The sequence below is a fragment of the Hypanus sabinus genome, chromosome X2 (assembly GCF_030144855.1).
Source record: "Hypanus sabinus isolate sHypSab1 chromosome X2, sHypSab1.hap1, whole genome shotgun sequence".
NCBI lineage: Eukaryota > Metazoa > Chordata > Chondrichthyes > Myliobatiformes > Dasyatidae > Hypanus > Hypanus sabinus.
This window is the reverse complement of record NC_082739.1, coordinates 8,126,346-8,152,436: the sequence shown is the minus strand read 5'-3', so window position 1 is coordinate 8,152,436 and position 26,091 is coordinate 8,126,346. Positions and strand designations below refer to the sequence as shown.

The following is a 26,091-nucleotide window of genomic DNA, read 5'->3' as shown; positions in this document are numbered from 1 at the left end:
CAGTTATGGTCAAAATGACAATAAAAAGTGACTTGACTTGATTTGTAATTAATTTAGGTCATTTTTAGAGATCTGTTTTCACTTGGACAGGAAAGAGTCTTTTGAATCCATTGTGATTCAATGTTGTAAAACAATAAAATGTGGGTGAATACTTTTTATAGGCACTGTAACTGTCCAAATGTATTTTAAATGCCTTGTTTGTACCAGCTTCAACTACTTCCTCTGATAGATCAGTCCATTACTCACCACCTTCTGTGTGGAAAAAGTTGCCCCTCAGATCCCTTTTAAATCTTCCCATCTTGTGTCCAGAAGTCCGAAGCCCAATGACCATAGGTCAGAAGCACAATGGCATGTCCGGAAGTCAGAAGCCCCGTGTCTGTGAATCTGGCCGAGGGCTGTAGGTTGGAGGCTGTTTATATGAGTGGGTAGGTGGATGTTTTGTTGCCAATGTTCTGTTGTTGTTGTCTCCTGTGTTGTTCTGCTGAACACAGCGGGCATGCTACGTTGGTGTGGCAACACTTGCGGGCTGCTCTCAGCGCATCCTTGGGTTGTGTTGGTTGTTAATGCACATTGCATATTTCACTGTATGTTTACTTCCCATGATTTTATGAACCTCCAGTAAGTCACCTCTTAGTCTCCTTGCTCCAGGGAACATGCTCTTTTGCTGAAAGTTAATGCACTAAAAAGAAAGCCCTCTTGCATTTTTATAGCACCTTTCAGAACCTCTGAGCATTGAACGTGTTTTAAAAGTCAAAGAGGTCGCTTGATAGTTCAGTCACTATTGTAGTGCAGCCAACCTGCTCACAGTGATATCCCATAATTCAGCCACTATTGTAGTGCACACAGAGGTATTCTAACAACAGCACTGCGATAGGATAAAAATGGGCTGGATCATGTCCGGACCAGTTGACCATCCATTACCTCTACTTATTTGCTTTGTTAAGATTCTGGAGCCAAATGGGGAATTCACGGTGGTGACTGTGCTGTGGACAATGTGGTGCAGAGACCTAGTGTCAGTACCTCCAGTTGAACTTTGATTTTTTTGAGTGTTATCCCCCTAGCCGTCAAGTCTGTGGTTTTGTATTACCGTGTGATCTTGTTTGTTTTCATGCCCCATGTGCTCCTGTCCCTGCTCCTGCTCTACTCCATCCCCTGAGTCTCCGTCTCTCACCTGTTTTGCTGCCACTTCTGTCTCATTGTGCTCCACCTATCATCTGCCTCTCTGTTTATTGCTCAGTGTATTTCAGTCCTGTGTTTTCGCTGTTTGTTGCCAGATTGTGCCAGTGAATTTTCCTGAGCCTTTCCAGCATTCATATCTGAACTCTGGCCGTCTGAATATCGACTCTGCCTGTTTCCCGATTCTGGTCTTTGGATTTCTCTGGATATTTTTATCTCTACCTGAACATTGACACCGACTTTGTTTGCACCTCGGGATTTGTTACTCAGTTAATATCACTGTGTGCACAGTACTGGGTCAGCAATTGGATCGCTGCTCCAGCGTCCTGACACTTAGCCATATTACACTCCCACCAGTTTCGACAGAGATGGCTATAGAACTTTGCCTACTATCAAGATGTCGCACGCTATAAATATCTCTGACAATAGCAGACATTTAAAACAATTAAAATGAAAATAAGTATTTAGAAAATAATTATAAACCACAAAGACAATAATAGAAAGCAAGGCAAAAAGACAAAGACAATAATTGAAAACATTAGGCCATGAGAAAATTATTTTAAAATATAATGTGCTCATTTTTGCTGTCTAAACTACAGGCTTCCTTGGGTTATGGATCCTGCACCTGACTGGACCAACTAGATTCTGAGAGGCAATATGGCCCAGAGCAGTTCAGGAGAATCTCAGCTCCGTTGTTAATGTTCAAAGTTAAAAATGAATTTTATATCAATGTATATATACGTCACCGTATCCAACCCTGAGATGCACTTTCTTGTGGGCATATTTAATAAGTCTATAGAACAATAACCACAACAAAATCAATGAAAGACCACCCAACTTGGGCATTCAACCAGTGTGCAGAAGACAACAAACAGTGCAAATATAAAAATTAATAATAATAATAATAAATAAATATCAAGAACGTAAGGCGAAAAGTTCTTGAAAGTGAGTCTGTCGGTTTGTGGGAACATTGTAATGATGGTGTAAGTGAGGTTGCCCCATCGGTGAGAGTGATTTGGCAAATTGGTCCTCCTTGAATCTGTAGCTAAACAGGTAAATTGGATTATTATTGTGACATGTACCAAGTGCAAGTGATAAAATATTTTAAATGTCATTTTGTGTTCTTATTCAGCTCAGGGTATTTGCATGTACATCCGCAAACAAAGGAAACACTTCACTCGAGTTAAGCCACAAGAAAATACTTTATTGAAACTAGCACAAATGCAATACAGAAAAAAAAACAAATGTCTACAGTAGTAGTACAGAAATCAAAATAGTACTTATCATCTGCTAAATGAGCTGATCTTCAGAATCTCTCTCACTCTACGTACTATATTCCTAGCACTAGCCACCAGCCGGGACTTTGCCTAAGACAAAGCTCTCCTCCCACCCCACCCCACCCCGCACGAAAAAAGTGACCTTTTTATACCCTGCAAAAGCCCTTACACGGTACTTCCCCATGCATTTGGTACCTGCACCTGCACAATGACCGCACCTTCCCCAGAAAAACATGTTTTTTTACGATTTTCCCTTAACTTTCTCAAAGCATTGCTGTGGACTTGTTCTCTTATACTTTCCAAAACAATCCTGTTCCAAACTAACACCATCTTGTCATAAAGACTAACATTTTATTTTGGTATATACCAAGGAGGAATCACGTTTAACTTTTTCCTTACACCAAGATACAGTGAAACGCTTCTATTTTGCATAGCAACTATACAGATAATTTCATCACATCAGTACGCTGAGGTGGTATGAGGGAAAACAATAACAGAATGCAGAATATAGTGTTACAGCCCCGGAGTCACACAACATGCATGGAATTCCAAGCCTCGCATGCCCCCGTTAGCACAAAGAGGAGAGCAGCTGCTTTGCGGCACGGGAGATCTTGGTCCAATCCTGGCCTCGGGTAAAACTCATTGTCTCTGTGTCTTGTGTGGCTTTCCTCCAAGTGCTCCAGGATCCTCCCACATCCCAAAGATATGCTGGTTGGTAAACTGGCCACTGTAGATGACCCCTAGTTAGATTAATTAGGCCCTTGGAGAGGCAACACGCGGTGGTGTTCCAGGACCGTTGGGCACCTTGATAGGGAGGGAAAATTTAATTGTTTTAATTTAATTTAGTCCGTGTTAGTCATTGTGTATGTGTTTGTTGTAATATTGTAGAATGTGATTTGTCATAATAGTTTTTTTAAAGTTTAGTTGATGAGTGTTGAGATTAAAAGGGGTTATATAAAATTAGTGTAAGTGACTGGTTAATGATCAGGACACACCCAATCGGCCGGTTTTCGCGCTGTATCATAAATTTCAGTTTCCGAAAGCCGGAACAACCAGAAACAACCGGAACAACAACATCTCTTATGCGGGATGTCGAGAACTGTTCTTTCAAAGACTACTGGAAACTTTTACCCCCCCCCCCCCCCCGTTGAAAGTGCTTCAGTGCCTTGACTGAGCGTCCGATCCAAGCAACAGCAACACCTCCCGCTGTGTGGCTGCATGCCGCTCATCCGGGGAGCAGGTGAGATCCGCGACTCACACCTGCTAAACTGGTTCGTGCGCCTGTGGTTTCGACACAGCGGCAGGTTGGCACTGGACTGTGTCCGAGGGCAGAAGTTCGAGCTGGTAAGACGAGGAGACGTCTTTCGCGTTACAAAGGTGCAGAATCAGACTCGTGCACAGTGCAATGAGGCAGGAGACTCCAGCGTTGTCAGAAACCAGGAAAACGTTACATGAAATATTAGCAGGGAGGGGGCTGCCAGTGTTAGAGAAATGATACTTCACTAGATTTTAACAGTGCTGTGCTTTGCAAAGCAGCAAGGTAGGTGGAATTCTATTGTCCTGGGTAATCTAATGGTGTTTAAACATTAAACATCCTGCGGCAGGTCATTAAACTTCGCTCTATTCATGTGATGATAGGTATTCCTACAACTGAAGGCTGTACCTTCACCCTTCCGACCAGGAGCTGTCTGAGGGAGGGCCACCCAGCATGAAGGAGAAGAACGGTACGTACAGAATCTTTTATTTGTTCTTCTGACTGTGTGGCTTTTAGGTTATGAACACACCATGCAGGCAGTGGACAAGGTGAGGCTGGATGGAGACTACCGAAAAGGGAGGAGGAAAAGGGACATTTTTCCAACAAAAGCTCTATTTTTCCAAAATTACCGGCTGCAGTAGTCGCGTTCCATTCTACAACAATTTCGTGTTTAATTATTAACAAATGTCCCATATAACGCGCATTTCTTACTTCCCAGTTAGAAAACAAATGTTTTTTTCATCTCCATCTATAAGCTGTTCATCCGGAACATTTACTGACCCTGCACTTAGCTACACAACTACGTGACTGTGAAGAGGAACAGAGCACTCAGCAGTCGAGGACGACCTGTGGAAAGGGGGATAGGGGGTTTGCTCTTGCGAATCCATGCTGAACATTTCGGGCTTTCGCCCCTGGTTTATGTTTTCGATTTCTAACATTTGCATTTCTTCGGAAAGCGATAGCAAAGCTGGCCGTTCTGCTTCGTAAGTTACGGTTTGAAATGTGGACGAATTTCAGCCCTTAAACTATCCGACGTCAGGACCCAATAGCAATGGGTCACTGTCTCAGGCTCCCATGTCACAAACTACCCATATCAGGTTGCGGATGATGAAGGCAAATGCCATGCTGGTCTTCTAGACTTCTGAAATGAATACAAGAGCAAGGAGTTGATGCTGAGGCACTGGTGACCCCTCACCTTGAGTATTGTGAACAGTTTTGGCTCCTCATCTTAGGAAAGATGCGCTGGCATTGGAGAGGGTCCAGAGGAGGTTCACAAGAATGATTCCAGGTTATCATAGGAGGAACGTTTGATGGTTCTGGGTCTGTACTGGCTGGAATTCAGAAGGATGAGGGGGGATCTCATTGAAATCTTTTGAATGCTGAAAGGCATAGATAGAGTAGATATGGTAAGGATGTTTCCAATGGTGGGAGAATCTAGGACAAGAGGGCACAGCCTTAAGCTAGAGGGGCGCCTTTCAAAACAGAGATGAGGAGAAATTTCTTCAGCCAGAGGTGGTGAATTTGTGGAATCTGTTGCCACGTGCAGCTGTGGAGGCCAGGTTGTTGAGTGTATTTAAGGCAGAGATTGATAGGTTCTTGTTTGGACATGACATCAAAGGTTACGGGGAGAAGGCTGGGAACATAGGAAGAGAAGGAAAAATGGATCGGCCATGATTGCAACACCAGCTTAACTTACTAACCGGAACCTGATTGGATGGCAGAGTGGACTCGGTGGGCCAGCTCCTCATCTCGTGGTCCAACACAGTCTGAGGTCACTTGCAGCACCAACTTAACTTACTAACCTGAACCTGTACACCTTTATAATGTGGGAGGAAACCCACACAATCACAGGGAGAATATGCAAACTCCTTACAGGCAGCGGCAGGAATTGAACTCATATTATGGGCGCTGTAAAGCGTTGCACGAACCGCCTCACTATTGTGACCACCTCCCCCCATCCCACCCGTCTTTTCTAAAGTTTTATTAACTTGGTCTGAAAGATATGATTAATTACTCTATGAATGAAAGCCTGCAAATATTGGGCATTAACAAGAACAATATCAGGAACCCATGGACAACAAAATGTGTATTTGAAAAAAATACTGTTGAGCAAAGGTGGGTATTGGAGAAACAATGAAGGTGATTGTCCACGCAGGGGGATTCGTCTGTGCTCCCTCTGCTTCACTATCATTGTTCCATCTCCAATCCTCTCCACCATTCACCACGGGAGAATGAGTGACATGGTAGCACAATGCTTTACAGTGTCCACTGTAAGATCTGGGTTCAATTCTGTAAGTTTGTATATTCTCCCCATGACCGTGTGGCTTTCCTCTGAGTGCTCCAGTTTCCTCCCACATTACAAAGATGTATGGTTATAATTAGTGAATTGTTGGTGCCAGAAGCATGGTGACACTTGTCCTTGCTGATTTAATTTGTTTTGACGCCAAACAGTGCATTTCACTGTATGTTTCAATGTTTAAAGTTCAAAGTAAATTTGTTATCAAAGTACTTACATGTCACCATAAACTACCTTGAGATTCATTCTCTTACAGGCATTTACAAAGGAATACAGTAGAATTTATGAAAACTACATATACACAAAGGCTGACAAATCAATGTGCAAAAGAAGACAAATTTTGCAAATAAAATATGTAAATAAATAATACTGAGAACATGAGACAAAACAAATCTTAATCATTCTCCCATTGATTGCCCGCCACCCAAGCTTTCCCACAGACTCTTCCAGTTGTGCATTTAGTGCCCCTTAGCCAGAGCCAACCATTGCAGTGGGATTAAGATGATAGGGGTTGTGACCCAAGGCAATGGCCAGCTGAGACCAATAGCACCTGCAGGAATGAATCCAGCTCACATTCGAAACCTATCAGGAAGTTGCTTGGAGTCCATGTTCAGCTGTGGCCCATAGTTTAGGGACTGAGGTGGACAAGATCAAGTCAAGTTGAGTCAAGATTATTGCCAGGTGCACAGGTGTGGTAAGGTACAAGTATAATGAAAATCCTGCTTGCAGTTGCATCACAGGCAGGCAGAGTCAGACAATGGACAGAATATAAATTATGCATAAGTTATGCAAAGCAGTGAAAAATGTGTGCAAAACAAGAGATTAGTGTGAAAAAAGGCCATGATAGAGCAAGAGATGGGCTGTAGTGTCTGTTGGTGAGCTAGGACTAGGGGTTATGGAGGTCAGTTCAAGAACCAAATGCTTATAGGAAAACTGTGCCTGAATGTTATGGGACTTCGAGCTTCTGTATCTCTTGCCCACGAGCAGCAACAAGAAGAGGGCATGACCCAAAGGTGAGTTGGAATTAGGATTAGGTGGGGATCCCTGATGATGGATGCCACCTTCTTAAAGCAGTAGCTCATGTAGACGCTGCCAATGGCAGGGACATCCATGGCCAATATTCTCTCCAGCCTCTTGTAATTTTATGCATTCAATTTCCCATACTGAGCCATTTTGCAATCGATCAGAATTCTTTCAACAGTGCAGCATAGATTAGTTTGAATGTTCTTGCCCAGTGAAGCAGTTTCAATTGACTGAAAGGTTTGCTTCTGCTATTTTGTAAATGTATACGTTCTCTTGGATCAAAAAGTTTCGAAGTTTTGCAACCACCTGAGTAAGGAAAATTCTCCTCTGTTCAGCCCTGCGTGGCACCATTTGCGATTCACCGAGTAGTTAACTCCCTTTGTAGATGAAGAGCATGGAGAATGCATCATAGAATCACTTTGAAGCTTCATTCAATTCCTGTGAGGTTCCAAATAGGTTCACTATAACTGTTCTGCATGCTTGCATGAGTCATAATGAAATCCAATTCCCTCCTTAAAAGAAGCAGAATTAAGGTGAGTTTTCACCATATGGTTTACATGTGTATTCCTCTAAAATCAGTGGAGATGCATTTTGAATCTCAGAATAGCATCAGCATTTAGTTTGCAGAATCAATACACAGATGGTACTAAGCTATGGGCTGACAAACTATATTTGATGTTCATTTTCATGAGTTTATAGAAGCCATAAATAACAAAAGTGTAAAAATTAAAATTTGCTCATTTTCTTCAGCATTAATTAAAACAGAGGAAACATTTTCTCACTGAACTAAAAATAAAAACTGATTCATTCAAATCTTACTTCAAAAGAAGTTGTTTCCTTTTTTCCTTTTCTCCTCACCAGAGTGAACATCCTGGGATTTTCTCACTTTATATTCTGTGTGCAAACTTCTTATCCACTCACATGACTATATGCAGTAAAGGTCTGTCTCTCTGTCTCGGAACCCTCTGTGGATTAATGCCTTTCATTTAAAAATATATAAACTAACAAAGGATCATTCATTTCACTAGCATATAAAGATCTTTTAAATTAGGAAGGAATTCAAAAGAGTATACAGAGAAGCTGATTCCACTTTGAATCCAAAACTATACACTGTGAGAATACAATACATGAAGCAAAATAGCAAAGGTGTTCAGACGACAATAGTAGCACTTGTTTCTATAAGGAGAGCTGAGATGAATAGGACACCATATAGACTTGGGAGGAAAAGTGACTATTTCTGTGCTGTGATCATTACATCTTCCCATTAAATGCCTGGGGGATGGTGTTTTCTAGACGATCCTAAGAGGAAGTCTGTCATCCTATCAGAGAAATCATACTTGCACTGTACTGTCCTGAAGGAGGGCCTTGGCCCAAAATGTTGACTGTTGATTCCCCTCCATAGAGGCAGTCTGATTTGCTAAATTCCTCCAGCATTTTGTACATGTTTCTCACCTTCCTGGCATGTTCTCTGCCCATGTTGTTCTTCCGAGCATTGTGGCATACTGTGTTGGTGCCAGAACATGTGGCGACACTTACAGGCCACCCCTAGCACACCCTCGGAGGCGTTGGTTGTTAACACAAGTGACACATTTCACTTTGTGTTTCGATGTCCATGTGATAAATAAATTTAAATCTTGAGTCTTGAATCATGGCCTCTCTTCCTCTAATATCTACTTGCCTTTCTGACATCCACTCCCAGTGCCAGAGGGTTCCATGCTCCCTGTAAATGAAAATGGCACTCTTACATTAATGAATCACACTGATTTTCACTGTTTTGTGATGAAAGGCCATTGACCGAACACGTTAACTCCATTTCCCTCTCCACAGATGCAGACTGCCTTGTCGGGCATTTCCTGTACTTTCATTTGATTTCAGATTTCCAGTGTTTTGCTTTTGGAAATAATACTTTCCTCTTTAGTTGGTACATTAATTGGCTACAGTGAATTACCCCTTTCATGTCTGTAAATGACAAGAAGAACTAAAGGGATGCCAGAAGTCAAGTGCAAGAGAGGATAAAGTTGCAAAGTAGAGGGAAATGAGGAGAGGGAGATTGGGATGAATGAGATCTTGCGTAAACCTAATGGACCAGATCACCTTCTGTGTCATTGTAAGGTTCAAGTGCAAGATGAATGGGAATCCAGGCTCTGTACAGGTTCGGAATTCCAGAATATGAATCAGAATCAGGTTTATAATCACTGATGTGTCATGAAATTTGTTGTTTTGTGGCAGCAGTACAGTGCAATACATAAATACAGTAAGTTATAATAAGAAATATAAAAAATAAACAAGTAGTGCAAAAATAGAAAAAAATAGTGAGATAGTCTTGATCGATTCATGAACCATTTAGAACTGTAATTGCAGAGGAGAAGCTGTTCAGAAATTTTTAATTATGTGTCTTCAGGCTCCTGTACCTCCACACTGATGGTACAAATGAGGATAGAGCATGTTCTAGGTGCTGGAGTGTACTTCATGATGGAACTGGAATCAGAATCAGAAACCAGTTTAGTATCACCAGTACATGTCGTGAAATTTGTTAACTTTGCAACAGTACAATGCAATACATGATAAAAGAGAAAAAACTGAATTACAGTAAGTAAATGTATATTAAATAGTTAAACAAGTAGTGCAAGATAAAGGAAAATAAAAAGTAGTGAGGTAGTGTTCATGGGTTTAATGTCCATTCAGAAATCGGATGGCAGAGGGGAAGAAGCTGTTTCTGAATCACTGAGTGTGTGCCTTCAGGCTTCTGTACCTCCTACCTGATGGTAATAATAAGAGGGCATATCCTGGGTGATGGGGATCCTTAATAATGGATGCTGCCTTTCTGAGGCAATGCTCCTTGAAGATAACCTTGATACTTCTGCGGCTAGTGCCCTTATGGAGCTGACTAAGTTTACAATTCTCTGCCGAACTGTGATGCTGCCTTTCGGCATCAGAGAATCTTCCCTCTTCTGACTTTATGATGGAGGCATGGTCTTCAATGAAAGTTGGATCTTGAACACTGCTTAGAAAGATGCCCAAGATGAATAATTGGCTGCTGAAATATCATATCCAACTTCCTTTGTAATGAGTATATCTGCAGTCATTTTAAAGCTTTCATCACATTTCTCATGAATTCCGTTTTACAGGGATGACTTGTTGCCACCCTTGATTAAGCGTTGTCTTGATGTCTTGATCATCATTGTCACTTCACCGCCAAAGTTCAGCTAGTTTGTTCACATTTGGATAAAAACACTAATGAGGTCTGGTAGATCTCAAATATAGCATTAAGTAAACTGATGATTGTTGAATACAAGTAGGCCACACTGTCAACCGCACCTTCCATCACAGGTCCTCCAGAAGGACTGTCTAGTAGTGTCTAATTACACTGTCATTGTAATGTATCTGTAGTGGATGTGTTAGCGAGGATGAGTTCAAGTGTTTTTAATCCCTTCAACTGGCTCTTTCACCTCTGCAATATCCTGTTATGCCTTTCAAGTGCTGGCTAACTTTATCAGAGGTGGTGAGAATTTAAACTACTCCCGGTAATGGACATAGTACATGGTGCCTTTTCCAGGTAGTGTTTAATGTGCAAGGGTACAGTTTCATTATCCATATACAAGTGGTGTAACTAGCAGGTGTTCTTGATCGCGTGGTACCTGAGCCACTCAAATTGTAATGTTGAGGTCTCCAGGGTCACCTCCCTTCCATCAGGTGGGTCTGTCATACAAGTGGGTCAAAGATAGAATTAGAATCAGGTTTATTATCACTGGCATACTGTGTGTTATGAAATTTGTTGTTTTGCAGCAGCAGTACAGTGCAAGTTGCTGTAAGTTATATAATAAATAGTGCAAAAGATGAATTATAAGGTAAATGATGAAAAGCAGGATACAAAAGATGTATAATGAAGTAAAAAGCCTAATAACAAGTCCCGGAAGGTTTGAAGGTTGTTCCTTCACTTCCTTATGGGACAGTTCTCTAAGTATTTGAAAACTCCACTGGTTTGAGTAAGAATAACTTGTTGGACTAGACAGGATTGTGACCTGATAGGTGGCAAATCCTTATTTTCTTTTCTTATTTTTGACTTATTTTAGGTGTGGCTTTCAATGAAATCCAAGTGAGTGGCATGCTAGGCAATTCACTCACATCTAGACGTCAAAAGACATTAGCAAACTAAATACTTCTCTAATAACAATACAGTGACTGCATTTTAACCATAATTTGTATCAGTTTTAAGCTGCAGTGCTTTATTTAAAACTCCTATCTGCAGATACAGTAGGTACCTGGAGGAAGAGAAAAGAAAAAGCCGGATAATCATGAAACAGAATTCATGTTTAAAGTCCATTTCAGCAACAAAATCTAACCTGAAATAATTCTTGTTCCCTCAGAGGTCAAATCTTTCAGATGCAATCAGTACTTTCTTTTTTTTATAAAGAATACTTAACTTGCTAAAAACTTCCAAAGGCATTTAACAGGATTAAACAAGTAAGAAGACACCAAGCCACAAAAGGAGAGAGGGATGTCAGGGAAAAGATGGTGCAGGAGGTCCTCAAGCTATCGACAAAGTTCACGGTCTACCGAGCAGCAATGACCCCACATCCCTTTTGTGTTTCTCCAGAGTTCAAAGTAAATGTATTATCTAAGTACATATACATCACCATATACAACCCAGAGATTTTTTTTCTTGCAGGCATTCACAGAAATACAAAGAAACATAATACAATCAATAAAAGACCGCATATAACAAGACGGACAAACAACCAATGTGCAAACAATAACAAATTGTGCAAATACAAAAAAATGAAAATAATAATAGCAAATAAATAGACAATAAATATTTAGAACATGAAGTGAAGGGTCCTTGAAAGTGAGTCCATAGGTTGTGGTGGGAACAGTTCAGTGATGGGGTGAGTGAAGTTATCCGCACTGGTTCAAGAACTTGATGACTGAGGGTTAATAACTGTTCCTGAACTTGGTGGCATGGGTCCTGAGGCTCCATCTTCTGAATGGCAGCAGAGAGAAGAGAGCATGGCCTGGATGGTGGGTGTCCTTGATGATGGGTGCTGCTTTCTTGTGACAGTACTCCATGTAGATCTGCTCACTAGTCTACTGGGTAGCATTCCCTCTTCATTCCTTCAGTGCTACTTCATGGAGTTCATGGTCTACTGGACAGACTTTGGCCCTTCTGTGCTTCTAAGACTGGTCTCTATCTTGTGGTGCCCTAGCGTTTCGACATCTCCTTGAATGCAGTGTCTTCAAGAATTGGGCTGAAAGAACACTGGACCAAGCGAGTGTGGCATCTAAAGACTTTCCTGTGGCTCCAGGGCCACCTGGTCATTCATAAGTATAGGTACACATAAGTATGCATGTGCATGAGTACTACACAGCCCACACACTCAACTCAACACACACAAATCCTGTGCCCTTATTGCTATTGGCATGGTAGGTGTCAGTTCAGGAAAACACCATAAATATCTGGTTTATAATTTAATGAAGACAGAGGATCTTTAGTACCCTGTTCGAGATCAGAAACACAATTCATGTAAAAATCAGGCGAGTTTCTGCCAAACTGTCAATAGAACAGTTATTGCCAAAACTGAGAGAATTTTAGGAATTTTATAAAAACAAAGTTGTTCGCATGAAACAGTATCTCTCTCAAATTTACAGGGAAAAAGTACAAACTCCTTATAGGCAACGGTGGAAATCAAACCCCAATTGGTGATGCTTGTGCTACACTAGCTACCATGCCACTATCTTACTTCTGAACATATCTAAACTCGACACACACTTTCTTACCATAAACCCCAACCCCACACCATCATGTTCCAGACATAACACAAAAGACATCACTGAGACTCTCTGAATAACCCACCCATACACTCAGCATTCCACTGTAATCCTAACCCCCACACAAGATTACTCTCAGAATATGAACTTCTAACACATGGAATGAATGCCCAATATCTACTTTGTCAAACATGCTTTGGGACATCCCAATATCATAAAGGGTTTGAGATTAATTTAAGGGATATTAGGTTCTAGGCAGTTGAGTGAATAAGTTGTAGGATCACCTGTAAAATGGAATAGTATGAGCAGCTGGAGTGGGGGCAGGGGTTTGAAATTGAGGAGAGGGGATCTAGTACAAGAGATGCTGGAGCAGAGAAAAGTGTGAAAAGAATGGAAACCATAGTTCGAGGCTGGAGTTCAGGGTCATCAGCTAGTCCTTGAGTCAATACTGAAGATCGAAGCTGATGGTTGATTGGAGGTCTGGATGTCAAAGCCCGATGGACAAAGTCTGGAGACTGGAGGCCCAGAGGCCTATCCTAGGGTTGGAGAACTACCCATGTGTGTGGGAGGGAGGAAAGGGATTTGTTTTGCTGTTGTTGTTTTGTTGCTTGGTATGTTCTGTGTTGTTCTGCTGAGAATTGTGGGAATACTTCTGCTTCTATTTTTATTTTTTATGTTCCTGTAACATTTATATGAATCACTTTGGGGTTTTCTCTTTAATGAATGCTGACCAATTCATTTACAAAATTAATCCTATTTAAGTGATACCCCTGTGACTCTTATGAAATTTAAGTAAGTAATTAATATGTCAATCTCATTTACTATGAGAATTGCAGGTGTAAAATAATGTAGCATTTCTTTATCAGCGTTTAATCTTTCAAGCTAATTACTACCCATTTCTGTATGATTGCCCATTGTTGCAGCTTTAAAGATCACCCCTTTAGGCAATTGTTCAAGGATTTTTTACCTCAGATAAATATTTTGCATTTATCACACTGGTTACTTCATAAAGGTGGTGAATGGAAAACTCTTAAACCGTCAGATATGATTGACGTGACTGATGGCTTACTCAGCCACTTCAGTAAGTGGCTAGGGGGCTGGAGATAGAAGTAAACCCAGAATGGAGAACCAGAACAGATTTCCAAACCTAAACCAACTTAGTGATCCAGTTGGGATCTTATGGCAAACTGATGGTTATTGTTGTTGGTATTCCTGAAGTGAAATCAATAATACATGAAAATGTAGGAAAAGAAGCAGGGTTCTAGGCCCTTAACCCTGCTCCAAAAAAAATTGTCCTTTAAAGAGATCTTGTGTAGGAATGGATTTTCTTGTGGCCTTGGGCAGGAATCACTGGATTTGGAGAAAAGTCAGCAAAGTTGAGGCGGGATGTTAGAGCAACTGTGAGAGCTAACTGATCTATTCTGGTTCTTGTTTTTCACGTTGTCAGGTTCTTAGACTGCTTTTCATTTCTTTTGCAGGCATTGATGACACAGCTGCATTATCACCGTAAGTACAGCCATCATTGATCACTATCATCATTACTCTAGATTTCAGGAGGAATAATACTCATGGTAACATGATTTTGCTGGATAATTTCAAAATTGGAATCTGCTTAAGAAAGATTAGATTTATTTGTCACATGTACATCGAATCATATAGTGAAGTGCATCATTTGCATCAACGACCAATACAGTCCAAGTTTGCACTGAGGGCAGCCCACAAGTGCCAACGTAGTTTTCCCACAATTTACTAACCTGTACAATTTTGGAATATAGTAGGGAAATGGAGCACTCAGAGGGAATCCACAGGGAGAACATACAAACTCCTTACAGACTGTGACCAAAGTCCAGTCCCAGGGACCATGTTTCTGCAAGAGATCTGCAGTTAATACTAAAAGACAGTGGAAATGAATTGCAAAAGCTCTATGAAGAATTCACAGGCTTTACAGCATAAATACCTCTGAGGCTCATTTCTCTGAAGAGTCTAGAACCAGTGCTTCTTTGGCTCGGGTTCTGCTGGGAGTGAAGGAGAAATTTTTTCATTGAGGGTTGCAAATCTCAGAAATTGTCAATCTGAGGGGGTGGGATATTCATTTGTTGAATGCATTCATGACAGAGCAACAGACTTTGAAAAGCAAGAGAAAGAACGGTTTGGTAATTGAAGATGAGCTGGAGGGTTGCCTGTGGTTTTATTAAATGGTGGGGGGGGAGCTGGAGGGATTTTATGGACATTCACATTCGGTCATCATTATCTGTTAAGTTACCATCTGTGGATCTATCTACTCTTTGGGTTGGACCTGGGTTTCATCCTGCTTTTTCAAACAACTATATCCATAGTACATAGACATATTGCGGAAGCAATCAATGTACAAATAACATGATTAGTTTCCAGACCTCCTGTGTCAAGTGGTTCCCTGCTGTAAAAGAGAGTCATCATAGTTTACATTGCTGGACCTTGTGATTTCAAAACCAGTCAATGCTTGTAAGCTTCAATGGAAGTTGCTCATCCAAAAATCGACTTCCTGCATCTTAACTCTCACCAGTCCCATCATTCACTGCGCCCCTTCCTCACTATTGGCATTGATCTTTATACATGCAAATGCCCCCTCTCTATTTACCTCCTCTAGCCCTACAAACTGAAAAGTTGAGTTTATTCTCACGTGCACAAGAACGTGTACTGTATGTGCAGGTACAATGAAATGCCCTATTTGTTGCGGCATCACAGGCACGTGGTATCAGGCATTCACGAGCAAAACAGAAACCAGACATGCTTTATACAAAGTACACAATAAATAACACAATTTGAACATAATAAAGGTCTATTGTAGTGCAAATTACAATGCACAAATAAAGATCCTTGTGCTTCTTTCTATGTCTTTGTAAAGAACACTCTAGCAACTGTTGCAGCTCAGCTCCAAGCCCTGCAGATCCCACCCTCAGTCTATTCATTTCACCACTAAGAAGTCTGTGAAAGGGTTTCTGTTCACATCCTAATGTCTTCTTGTGTGACTCCATATAAAATGATATTTAAAATCTTGTTAATGGTTTACTTTGCAAGCATTGTAAATATACTTGTGTTTGCCATTCTCTTCTTGTTAGGGACACCTGAACAGCCCTCTGTGCCAACAGTTGGACCATGAATGCCCTTCAGTGTGCTGAAAATAGACACAGTTAACCTGCCCAGACTGCAGGATATTGAACCAGATCTAATTAAATATCATGAAGGATTTACCTAGTTGAAAGTAAATTGACTGTGTCAATGGAACGTCTATAATTAAACCCGATATTGGTGCTTCCGTAGGAAATGAGACATATGTTAAAAAATCAACAGCATTAATTTCCAACAGGATTGATTTTAATTTCAAGATGTATACAGTAGGTCCAGGGTGGTGTTTGCATTCATTCAGTTGTAAAGGTTTTGGGTACTGTGGGGATGGCTTGGAACGATGGACAAGTATTCCCCTTTCATCTTTGTGACAAAGTTGGCACATTCCTCCTCCAACTGGTTCCAATCAGTCCCATTCCATCAGTTACTTCCATCTGGTTCACCACTACACCTGAAAAAACAAACACACATTCAGTGATTGTACTCAGCAGATCAGGCAGCATCTATGAAGAGGAGAAAGGAATTGATGTTTTGGGCTGAGACACTTTATCAGGGCTATAAAGGAAGGGGGCAGAAGCCAGAGTAAGAAGGTGGGTGGAGAGGTTTCTGATTTGTCGCTCCACTGCGAAGTCCCTTTGACGCCTAATGCCCAATGCCTAATGCAAAATCAAGGAACTGCTTCTCATCTTCCTTCTTGGCACATTGGAACCAGTTCTGCAGGAATTCTACTTGTATAAACTGTCTTTCTCTCCCCACGGATGCTGTCTGATCTGCTGGCTCTGTCTCAGAATTCCAGCAACCACTATGCTTTTGATTTCACAGTTCGAACATTATCTCTTTCTAACTTGAGGTTGAGATGGAAAATGAATCAGCCCATGACTGATTCAAAACTCAATGGGCCAAATGTCCTGATTCTGCTCCTATATCTAACTGCCAGCACTAAAATCTATTACCTTACCTTACAATCTTGCTCTCTAACCAATCACAGATATTCCCGACAATCACACCCCCCCCCCAACAATTTAAAAACTCCTGTGTTTCTAACTTTTCCAGTTCTTCAAAGGTGATCTGAAACATTGGCTCCTTTTCTCTCCCCTCAGCTGCTGCCTCTCATATTGAGTGTTTCCAGCAATCCCAGTTTCCATTTCAGTTTTCCAGCATTCATACTTCTCATTCTAATGTTCAAATGACCTTGACAGTTTTTAGCCAAAAGTATCTAAACTAAGTAATAAAAACAGAAATATGTCTCCAAACTTATAGTACTCCCCAAATGACTGGCTGATGTCGGTCCCTGATATCCATTAGGATCAGGATGGTTAATCATTGTTTCCTTTTTCCTATATCTCACTTTGAATTAAAATTAGAAGTAAATTTGAAAGGATCTATATGAAATGTTCCCTCCGGCAGTAATCAGTGGGCATCAGTTTCAGATAATTGGTGAAAGAATTGAGGGGAATCGAGATGTTTTTGTGTTTCACTGTGGGTTGATTTGCGATAGAATGTACTGCCTGAACAGGAGGCAGAAGTGGTTCCAATCAGAACTTCCAAAATATATATGTGTAAGTGCTTTTATAATGAAAAATGTGCAGTATCAGGGAGAAAAGCCAAAGGCATGGGAATACTCAGAAAGTTCTTTCAAGGAGCTGGGATGATCACAATATCTACAATGGCTTCAGAATTAAACTGATCAGAATTTTGTCTTGTGTTCTTTTACAGAAAATTTACTTTCAATCCTAAGGAAGGGATAGATAATCCTGCCTTGGTCATAAATGATGACATTGGTAAAGTAAACAATATATTTTAATGGAAACAGTTTTACTGATCTAATGTTGAGTATATGGTAGATAAGGGCTAAATATTAACCTTTCCCAAAGCTGAAGTAAAAGGTAGCAATGAGCTCTCCTCAAAACAATGAGCCATTTGTCCCTGGGCGACGAGACAAGTTCTGTCACTGAGACAGATCATGTTATTGGATTTAAAAACAAACAAGTATAATTTCTGTTCTGGAAGGCGCTGGTCAAATGTAATGTTTCCATGGTAAATTGAAAATGTATTTCCTCCATGGTGATAAATATCAAGAAAAAGTAGGTTAAATGTGGAAGGATAGGGCCACTCATGCAGAAAATAAATACCTACATGGATCAACTGGTCCAAATGCCTGATTCTCTATTGTACATACTGAGAAATAGTATTTAGCACTCGATAAGTTGGGAGTATTACAAAGAAAACTGATGCCCAGTATTTCATGGAAATGTTCAGAATATCAGCTGTCTACACTTGTGTATTCAGAAGAATAGCCAAAAAAATCAAAGACGCCCATCACTCCAGACATTCTCTTTTCTTTTCACTCTCATCGGGCAGAAGATACAAGAGCCTGAAACTACATATTACAGTGTTCAAGGACATCTTTTGTCTTGCTGTTCTAAGATTACTGAATGTAAAATAAGATAGACTTTGACATTACAATCTACCTCATTTGTGACCCTTGCACCTTCCTATTTGCCTGCACTACTCTTACGCTGTAACACTACATTATACATTCTCTTTTTACTTCTCCCTTGTATTACTTCAATGAATTGAAGTAATATGATCTGATCTGATATGATCTGTTTGGGCAGCATGAAAAACAAAGGTTTTCACTGTACTTTGGGCCATGTGGCAATGATAAACCAATTATCAATATTATCTTCAAAACATCAGTAAAAATCAATAGGATTTGACTTGGTAATTCCTCTACCAAGTGTTAACCATGGCTTAATAAGTAACAATCTCACTCAACTAAGGAGGTTCAACTCACCTTCCAGAACACTGACACAAACAAGGTTAAAGTTCTACTGCAATGCTGGAGGTGATTTGCATCTTTCGAATGCTCCCTCATGGATAAGACTTTAACCATCCTGGATAGTTGTAAAAACATTTTTAAAAAGACAGTTCTTCCTAAAAGTTTTGCAAGTATTTATTCTTCAAACATATCACAAACATATTATTATGTTTATTTGCACTTAGCCACTCAAGAGTGACTAAAGTTGCCTTCTGATTTTCACCATCCAGTTTGGAAAATATTTCAGAGTCAGCACTGCGATCACCTCCAGTCAGTATGGGACTGGATTTGTCAAACAAGGCAAGTGTCCTAATAAGAACATTAGTGACCCAGTTTGGTTTCTACAATATCACCATAATTATATTTCATTCTTACTGGGATTTCATGAGGTAAAGATTTTTATTTTGTATCTTTAAATTTTGCTTTCAATTTGAATACTTAAGTACTGTATGGTAAAATTTAAACTCAATTACCCTTAATTAATTTATTAGTTATTTATTTATTAGGTGATTCAGGACAGAGTAGGCCCTCCCGGCCCTTTGAGCATGCTGCCCCAGCAACCTCACAACTCCGATTAACCCTAAACTCATCACAGGACAATTTACAATGACCACTTAACCTATCTGGTACGCCTTTGGACTGGGGGAGGAAACCGGAGCACCTGGGGAAAAGCCATTCATTCACAGCAAAGATGTACAGAGACTCTTTACGGAATGGCACCCGAAGTGAACTCCAAACTCCGGAACGCCTCAAGCTGCAATAACTTCCCACTAGCCACTATGCTACCATGGTATGATTAATATTTCATGCCTTCCCCCCCCCCCAAATTTCAAACCCTTCAGCCCTACAGCTGAAGTTGTTTCTGACCCAAAACTTACAGCCATCCTTTCTCTATTCAGCTGCCAGTCCAATTTTTGTTTCCATTTCAGCTTCCAGACTCCATAGTCTTTGAGCAAAGTACAAATTTGAAGGATGTGCTTCAATGTTTGGAACTTATATAGCTTTTAAGTAATTTTATCTACTCAGAACTGTCGGTCTTGATCAAGCCCAGAGTATGTGTCCTGAACAAGAAGAACAATGAGGTGTTTGGCTTCTACCTACGAGCTGAAAAGGGGAAGCAAGGACACATCATCCGAGAAGTGGAGCCTGGAAGCCATGCTCAGCTCGCTGGGCTCTATGATGCTGACAGGGTGCTGGAGATCAATGGAGAGTTTGTGGATAACATGGAACATTCCAAGGTAGCACTAACTTTAATTATACTCACTGTTTTTGCCTTTGGTCTGGTAAAACTCAATATTTTTTAGATAGTCTAAGCTGATGGTTCGACAATGAGTATTTGGGGAAATAGGAAAAATAAAGGTGAGCTAAATCCAGTCTTCTGATGTTGTTGATTTTACCCCAGGAAGTCCGCAGACAAATCTCAAATGACTCTCTCCCTTTACAATACTTTTTCTGGACAATACTTTTCCTCACTGACTATCAACATAGGCACATCTCAAAGAGGAGTGCTTAGTCCACTGCTCTATTCTTTCTACACTTATAGCAGCTCAAATGCCATCTATAAATTTGCTGATAGCGTCACTGTTTATGGCAGAATCTCAAATGGTGATGAGGAGGCATTCAGGAGTGAGAGAGATCGGCTGGTTGAGTGGAGTCACAACAACCTTGCACTCAATGTCAGTAAAACCAAAGAATTGTGGAATTCAGGAAGGGGAAATCAAAAGACCACAGACCGGTCCTCATCGAGGGGTCAGCAGTGGAAAGGGTGAGCAGCTTCAAGTTCCTGGGTGTCAACATCTCTGAAAATAAATACTGGGCCCAAAAAAGTAAAACAATTACAAAGAAGGCATGCCAGAGGCTATATTTCATTAGGAATTTGAGGAGATTTGGCATGTCACCAAAGACTTGCAAATTTCTGCAGATGAACCCTGGAGAGCATTCTGACCGGTTGCTTCATTGCCTCATATGGAAAAAAGCTGCAGAGGGTTATAGACTCAATCATCTTTATCAAGGGCATTAACCTCCCCACCACTGAGGACACCTTTAAAAGGCAGTGCCATAGAATGCCAGCATCCATCCTGAAGGATCCTCACCATTTAAGGTATGCTCTGTTCTCATTATTCCCATCAGTAGGAGGTACAGGAGCACTCGATGTTTTAGGAACAGCTTCTTCCCCTCTGCCATCAGATTTTTGAATGGACCATGGATCCATGAACACTACCTCACTATTTTGCTCTCTTTTTCTATTTATTTGTTTTTATACTGTATATTCTTATTGTAGTTTATGGTCATTTTTATGTATTACATTGTACTGCTACCACAAAACCAACAAATTTTATGACATCTGTTTGTGATAACAAACCTGATTCTAATTCTTACAAGACAACTGCAGGGAAGCAGCCAGGCATCTGAGTTAGAAGATTGGGATTCAAGCCATGCTACGAGCAGTTGAACACTTAAAGTTATTAGCTCTGATTGGATGTATTCAAATGACACCCCACTGCCCTTTCTATTATCCACCCCACATTGGTCACACCTTATATCCACACCTTTGTCCACACAGCTCCCTGCCTCCCACCCCAACTGCCTTTCCACTAGTTCTGAGCAGCTGAATATTGGCTTAACCTGGGCAGAGCAAGTTTTCACACTATTGTTCACGTCATAGAACTCATCAGGAAATTTGCTTCCTGACTTTTTAGTGATCTTCTTTCATGCATGAAACTCACAAACGATAGTTAAAGGATTATCTCTATTTCTTACACATTAGATAATAAGAAATAAAAGTAGGAGTAAACCATACTTCCACGGAGTCTGCTCTGCCATTCATTGAGATATTATCGAAGGATGGCATGATAGCATGTTGGTTGGCACAATGCTTACAGCACCAACTGTAAAATTGGGGTTCAATAGCCACCACTGTCTGTAAGGAGTTCATAGGTTCTCTCTGCGATCATGTGGGTTACCCCCTGGTGCTCTAGTTTACTCCAGTATTTCAAACCCTAATCCTACATTTAGGGTTGGTGAGTTGTGGGCATGTGATGTTGGCACTGGATGTGTGTCAAAAGTTCTGGGCTGCTCAGCACAATCCTCGCTGGTATGACACATTTCACTGTATGTTTCAATGTACATGTGATAAATAAAGCTAATCTTATCTTTTGATATTGGCTGATCTTTTATAACTTTATAACATGACCTCCTAAAATGGTGGATAAGTACTGCTCGTAGTAAAATTACTTTTCCCAGACTCAGACTTCACTTGAATCACTCAGTCATTATTTACTGAAACTCTAAGGGCTGTTGACAATCTCTCCCTGGATTTGGTGTGTCTTTTTTTTAAATAGACATTCTGTGCTTAATGTTTCCCTATGGACATTAAATAGTACTTGTGTAATCTATCTTATTCTTGTATAACTTTATCTATAGAGTTCTACAATTGACTCTAACTTGTTTTGGAGGTTTGAAGTCTTTATTGAAGGCCTCCCTGTTTGTTGGTTCACAGTTTAACTGCTGATTTTTTTTTATTATTTTTTACATTTTTTTCCACTTTTTTAATTTTTGATTTTTTTCCTCTCTGTAAATGGTTGATAAGTACTCTTCCTGAATCTATAATTTTCCCCTTCCTCCCATTTTTTTTTCTTTTTTTTTCTTCCTTTTTTTCCCTTTTTTCTTCCTTTATTCTTCCATAATTTTTCGCAGGTAGGTTAGTTTTGGTTTTCTTCCGATTTTCTCTGTATTAAGTTTTATATTTCTGCAGAAGATGTTCCAATTTGTAGTTATGTTTTCTAGTGCATAAACTAGTTACTATTTGCTATAATATTTATACAGAACTGCTGTTAATGATACAGATCTGGAAGTTATATTTGGGTTAATTTTTTTGGTAGAGCTAGCTGCTTTTTTTGGTAGCCGTCTAGTTTTGGGTTGTGTGGGTGGGGTGGATTTTCCAATTCCAACATCATTCACTGTATTTATTGTTTTTCTTTATTGCTCAGGACATGTTTATGTTTTGATTTTACAAATCTATGTTTATATTTCTGCTCCCAGACTGCTATTGTATTGCTTGACTTTTTATATGCCTGCTGCTTTTTATGCATTAGTAATTGATAATGGCTAGTGCACTTAAGTTCGTGAGCTGGAATGTAAAGGGATTGAATCACCCTGTAAAAAGGAGGAAGGTATTCTCACATATTAAACAACTCAAAACTGACATTGCTTTCCTTCAAGAAACTCATATTCATTGTTTTGATAACTCCTGGCTTCTGCCAAAGTGGGCGGGTCAGAATTTTCATTCATCCTTTGCCGCTAAAGCTAGGGGAGTCTCCATTCTTATTAACTCAAATATTCCATTTGAACTCCATAATAAAATATCTGATACAAATGGCCGTTTTATTACTGTTTCTGGTAAACTATATAACACTAAAGTTGTACTAGCAACCCTGTATGCCCCCAACTTTGATGATGTTAACTTTTTTGAACTTTTTTTTCCCTCAGTACCAGACTTAAACTCATACTCTCTTATACTGACTTCAACTGTTGGTTAGATCCTAATCTGGATCGATCATCCTCTGTTACCAGATCACCTACTAAATCCGCCTTAGCTATCCAATCGTTTCTCTCTAATTTTGGTATCTCTGATATATGGCGTTTCCTTCATCCTACTGAGAGAGATTATTCTTTTTTTTCACATGTTCACCATACCTTCACTAGAATTGACTATTTCTTACTCGATAACCAACTTATTCCATTTGCCTACTCTTGTGAGTTTCAGAGTATATTGATTTCTGACCATGCCCCAATTACTCTCTCTTTAAACTTTCCTGGTCTCCCTCAGAGGAATAAACACTGGCAGTTTGATTCAACTTTATTATCGGATGATGATTTTCTAAAATTTATTAAGGATCATATAACCTTTTATTTTAACACTAATACATCACCTGAAGTGTCATCCCAGATTGTCTGGGATGCCATGAAAGCATATCTGAGTGGTCAAATAATCTCTTACACAGCAAATCTCAACAGAAGATCCTGTGCAGACCGATTAGACCTCATTAACCAGATTAAAGAATTGGATCAACTGTATGCTCAAACTAAGAACCCTGAACTATACAAGAAGCATGTAGAACTCCAAACTAAATTTAATCTTCTGTCTACTCAAACCTGTCGAACGCCAACTTCTCGAAAGCAAGAGTCGCTTTTACATTCATGGGGATAAGTCTGGTAAATTTCTAGCCAATCAGCTGAGGCGCTCCAAAGCCAAACAACATATTACAAAGATCTGGAATGAGAATGGAGACTTTACATCGGATCATTTGGAAATTAATGATGCATTTAAAAATTTTTATTCTCAGCCTTATTCCTCTGAATCTTTGAATCTCTGTTGATCAATTTTTAAATAATCTGAATATTCCTTCACTTTCATCTGATTTTAAAGCCAAACTTAATGCGCCTATATCATCAGAAGAAATATCTTTTGCAATTTCTGCACTGTCCTCAGGGAAATCTCCTGGACCTGATGGGTTCCCTGTAGAATTTTATAAATCATTCTCTTCACTTCTTTCTCCTCAGTTACTTTCAGTATTATCTGACTCATTTAATTACGGCAAATTGCCACCCTCTTTTAATGAGGCACCTATTAAAAAAGGGTAAAGTCCCAACAGAGTGTTCCTCGTATAGGCCGATTTCTTTGCTCAATGTTGATGTAAAGATCTTAGCTAAAGTTTTGGCTTATGGATTAGAAACCGTTATTCCCTCCATTATCTCTGATGACCAATCAGGTTTCATTAAAAACCATCTCCCTTTTTTTAACATTCGGCGTTTATTTAATATTTTATATTCACCCCCAACTGGGATTCCTGAATGTGTTATTTCCCTCGATGCGGAGAAAGTATTTGAACATATAGAGTGGAACTACCTTTTTGCAGTCTTAGAAAAATTTGACCTCAGTCAAAGTTTCATCTCTTGGATCAAATTGCTGTACCTGTGTCCTACTGCTTCTGTTTTAACTAATTTTCAGAAATCCCAGGTATTTAATCTCAAACGTGGCACCCGTCAGGGATGCCCCTTAAGTCCCTTTCTCTTTGATTTGGCTATAGAACCTTTGGCGATAGCATTTCAAAACTGCCCTGAATTGACTGGGATTTGGAGAGGGGGTGTTGAGCATAAAGTTTCTCTCTATGCTGATGACTTATTACTCTTTCTCTCAAATCTGTCTACATCCTTACCTCCAATGTTTTCATTTCTTGATCAGTTTAGCCTGATCTCTGGCTATAAACTTAATTTACATAAGAGTGAACTTTTCCAATTAGTAAAGAAGTACAAGAATTAACATTTCGTGATCTCCCTTTTAAAGTAGTCCATAATCAATTTACTTATCTTGGAATTACAGTCACAAGGAAGTTTAAAGATCTCTTTCGTGAAAACTTTGCCAACCTTTCATATACTATAAAACAGAGTCTGGTACAATGGTCACCTCTATCTATGTCTTTGGTAGGTCATATTAATGTTGTTAAAATGTATGTTCTCCCCAAATTTTTATACTTATTTCAATCTATCCCAATTTTTATTCCTAAATCTTTTTTTGACTCCTTAGACTCTATTATTTTGTCATATCTGTGGCAGAATAAGCGTTCTAGAATTAATAAAATCTATCTCCAAAAACCTAAAAAAGAGGGTGGCATGGCTTTACCTAACTTTCGTTTATATTATTGGGCAGCTAATATACGTTGTGCTACCTTTTGGTCTTTTTTCCATTGCCAACCCGAGTGCCCTAATTGGGTGGCAATGGAGCTGAGCTCCACTAAAGAATTATCTATCTCTGCACTTCTTGGCTCTGCACTCCCTAGCAGTCTGTCCAGATTAATAGCTAATCCTCTTGTTAGACACAGTTTGCGTATATGGGCTCAGTTTAGGAAATGCTATTTTTCCGTTTTTCCGTTTCCAGCCCTGTCGTACATAATCACCTTTTTCTACCTACCACGTACGATTCAGCATTCCATGTTTGGTATAAGAAGGGCATTAGACGTTTTGAAAATCTTTTCATTGATAATCGCTTCACTTCTTTTCAGCAGCTCTGTTAAGTTCAATCTGGCCAATGCTCATTTTTTTAGATATCTCCAAATTAGACATTTTATTGCTCCTTTAATTCCTAACTTTCCTGAAATGCCTGCGAAAAATGTTATGGACTTATTTCTTTCTATTAATCCACTAGGTAAAGGTTTAATATCAATTATTCAAGATAAATTAGGAGCCTTACGACGGGCCCCGTGGATAAAATTAAAATGGCATGGGAGCAGGATTTAAATATCTCCTTATCTGATGAGAGCTGGGACTCGATTCTCAAATCAGTTAACTCAACCTCTCTTTGTGCTCGCCATTG

At 39.9% G+C, this 26,091-nt stretch overlaps 1 protein-coding gene across 10 annotated transcripts in view; it reads left to right on the top strand.

The window, feature by feature from the left end:
• Nucleotides 1–26,091, top strand: part of LOC132385123 (Na(+)/H(+) exchange regulatory cofactor NHE-RF3-like) — a 62,638-nt gene that overhangs the window by 8,196 nt on the left and 28,351 nt on the right. For 2 of the 10 annotated variants that reach the window (XM_059956901.1, XM_059956903.1), the window contains exons 1-5: nt 3,728–3,993; nt 4,092–4,177; nt 14,272–14,299; nt 17,615–17,679; nt 19,746–19,957. In XM_059956901.1, coding sequence (XP_059812884.1) covers nt 4,162–4,177; nt 14,272–14,299; nt 17,615–17,679; nt 19,746–19,957 — 321 coding nt within the window. In that variant the 5' untranslated portion in view covers nt 3,728–3,993; nt 4,092–4,161. Of the gene's footprint in view, nt 1–3,644; nt 3,694–3,717; nt 3,994–4,091; nt 4,178–14,271; nt 14,300–17,614; nt 17,680–19,745; nt 19,958–26,091 lie in introns of those variants that run through there. The other 8 variants (XM_059956898.1, XM_059956904.1, XM_059956895.1 and 5 more) reach the window with 8 other exon arrangements.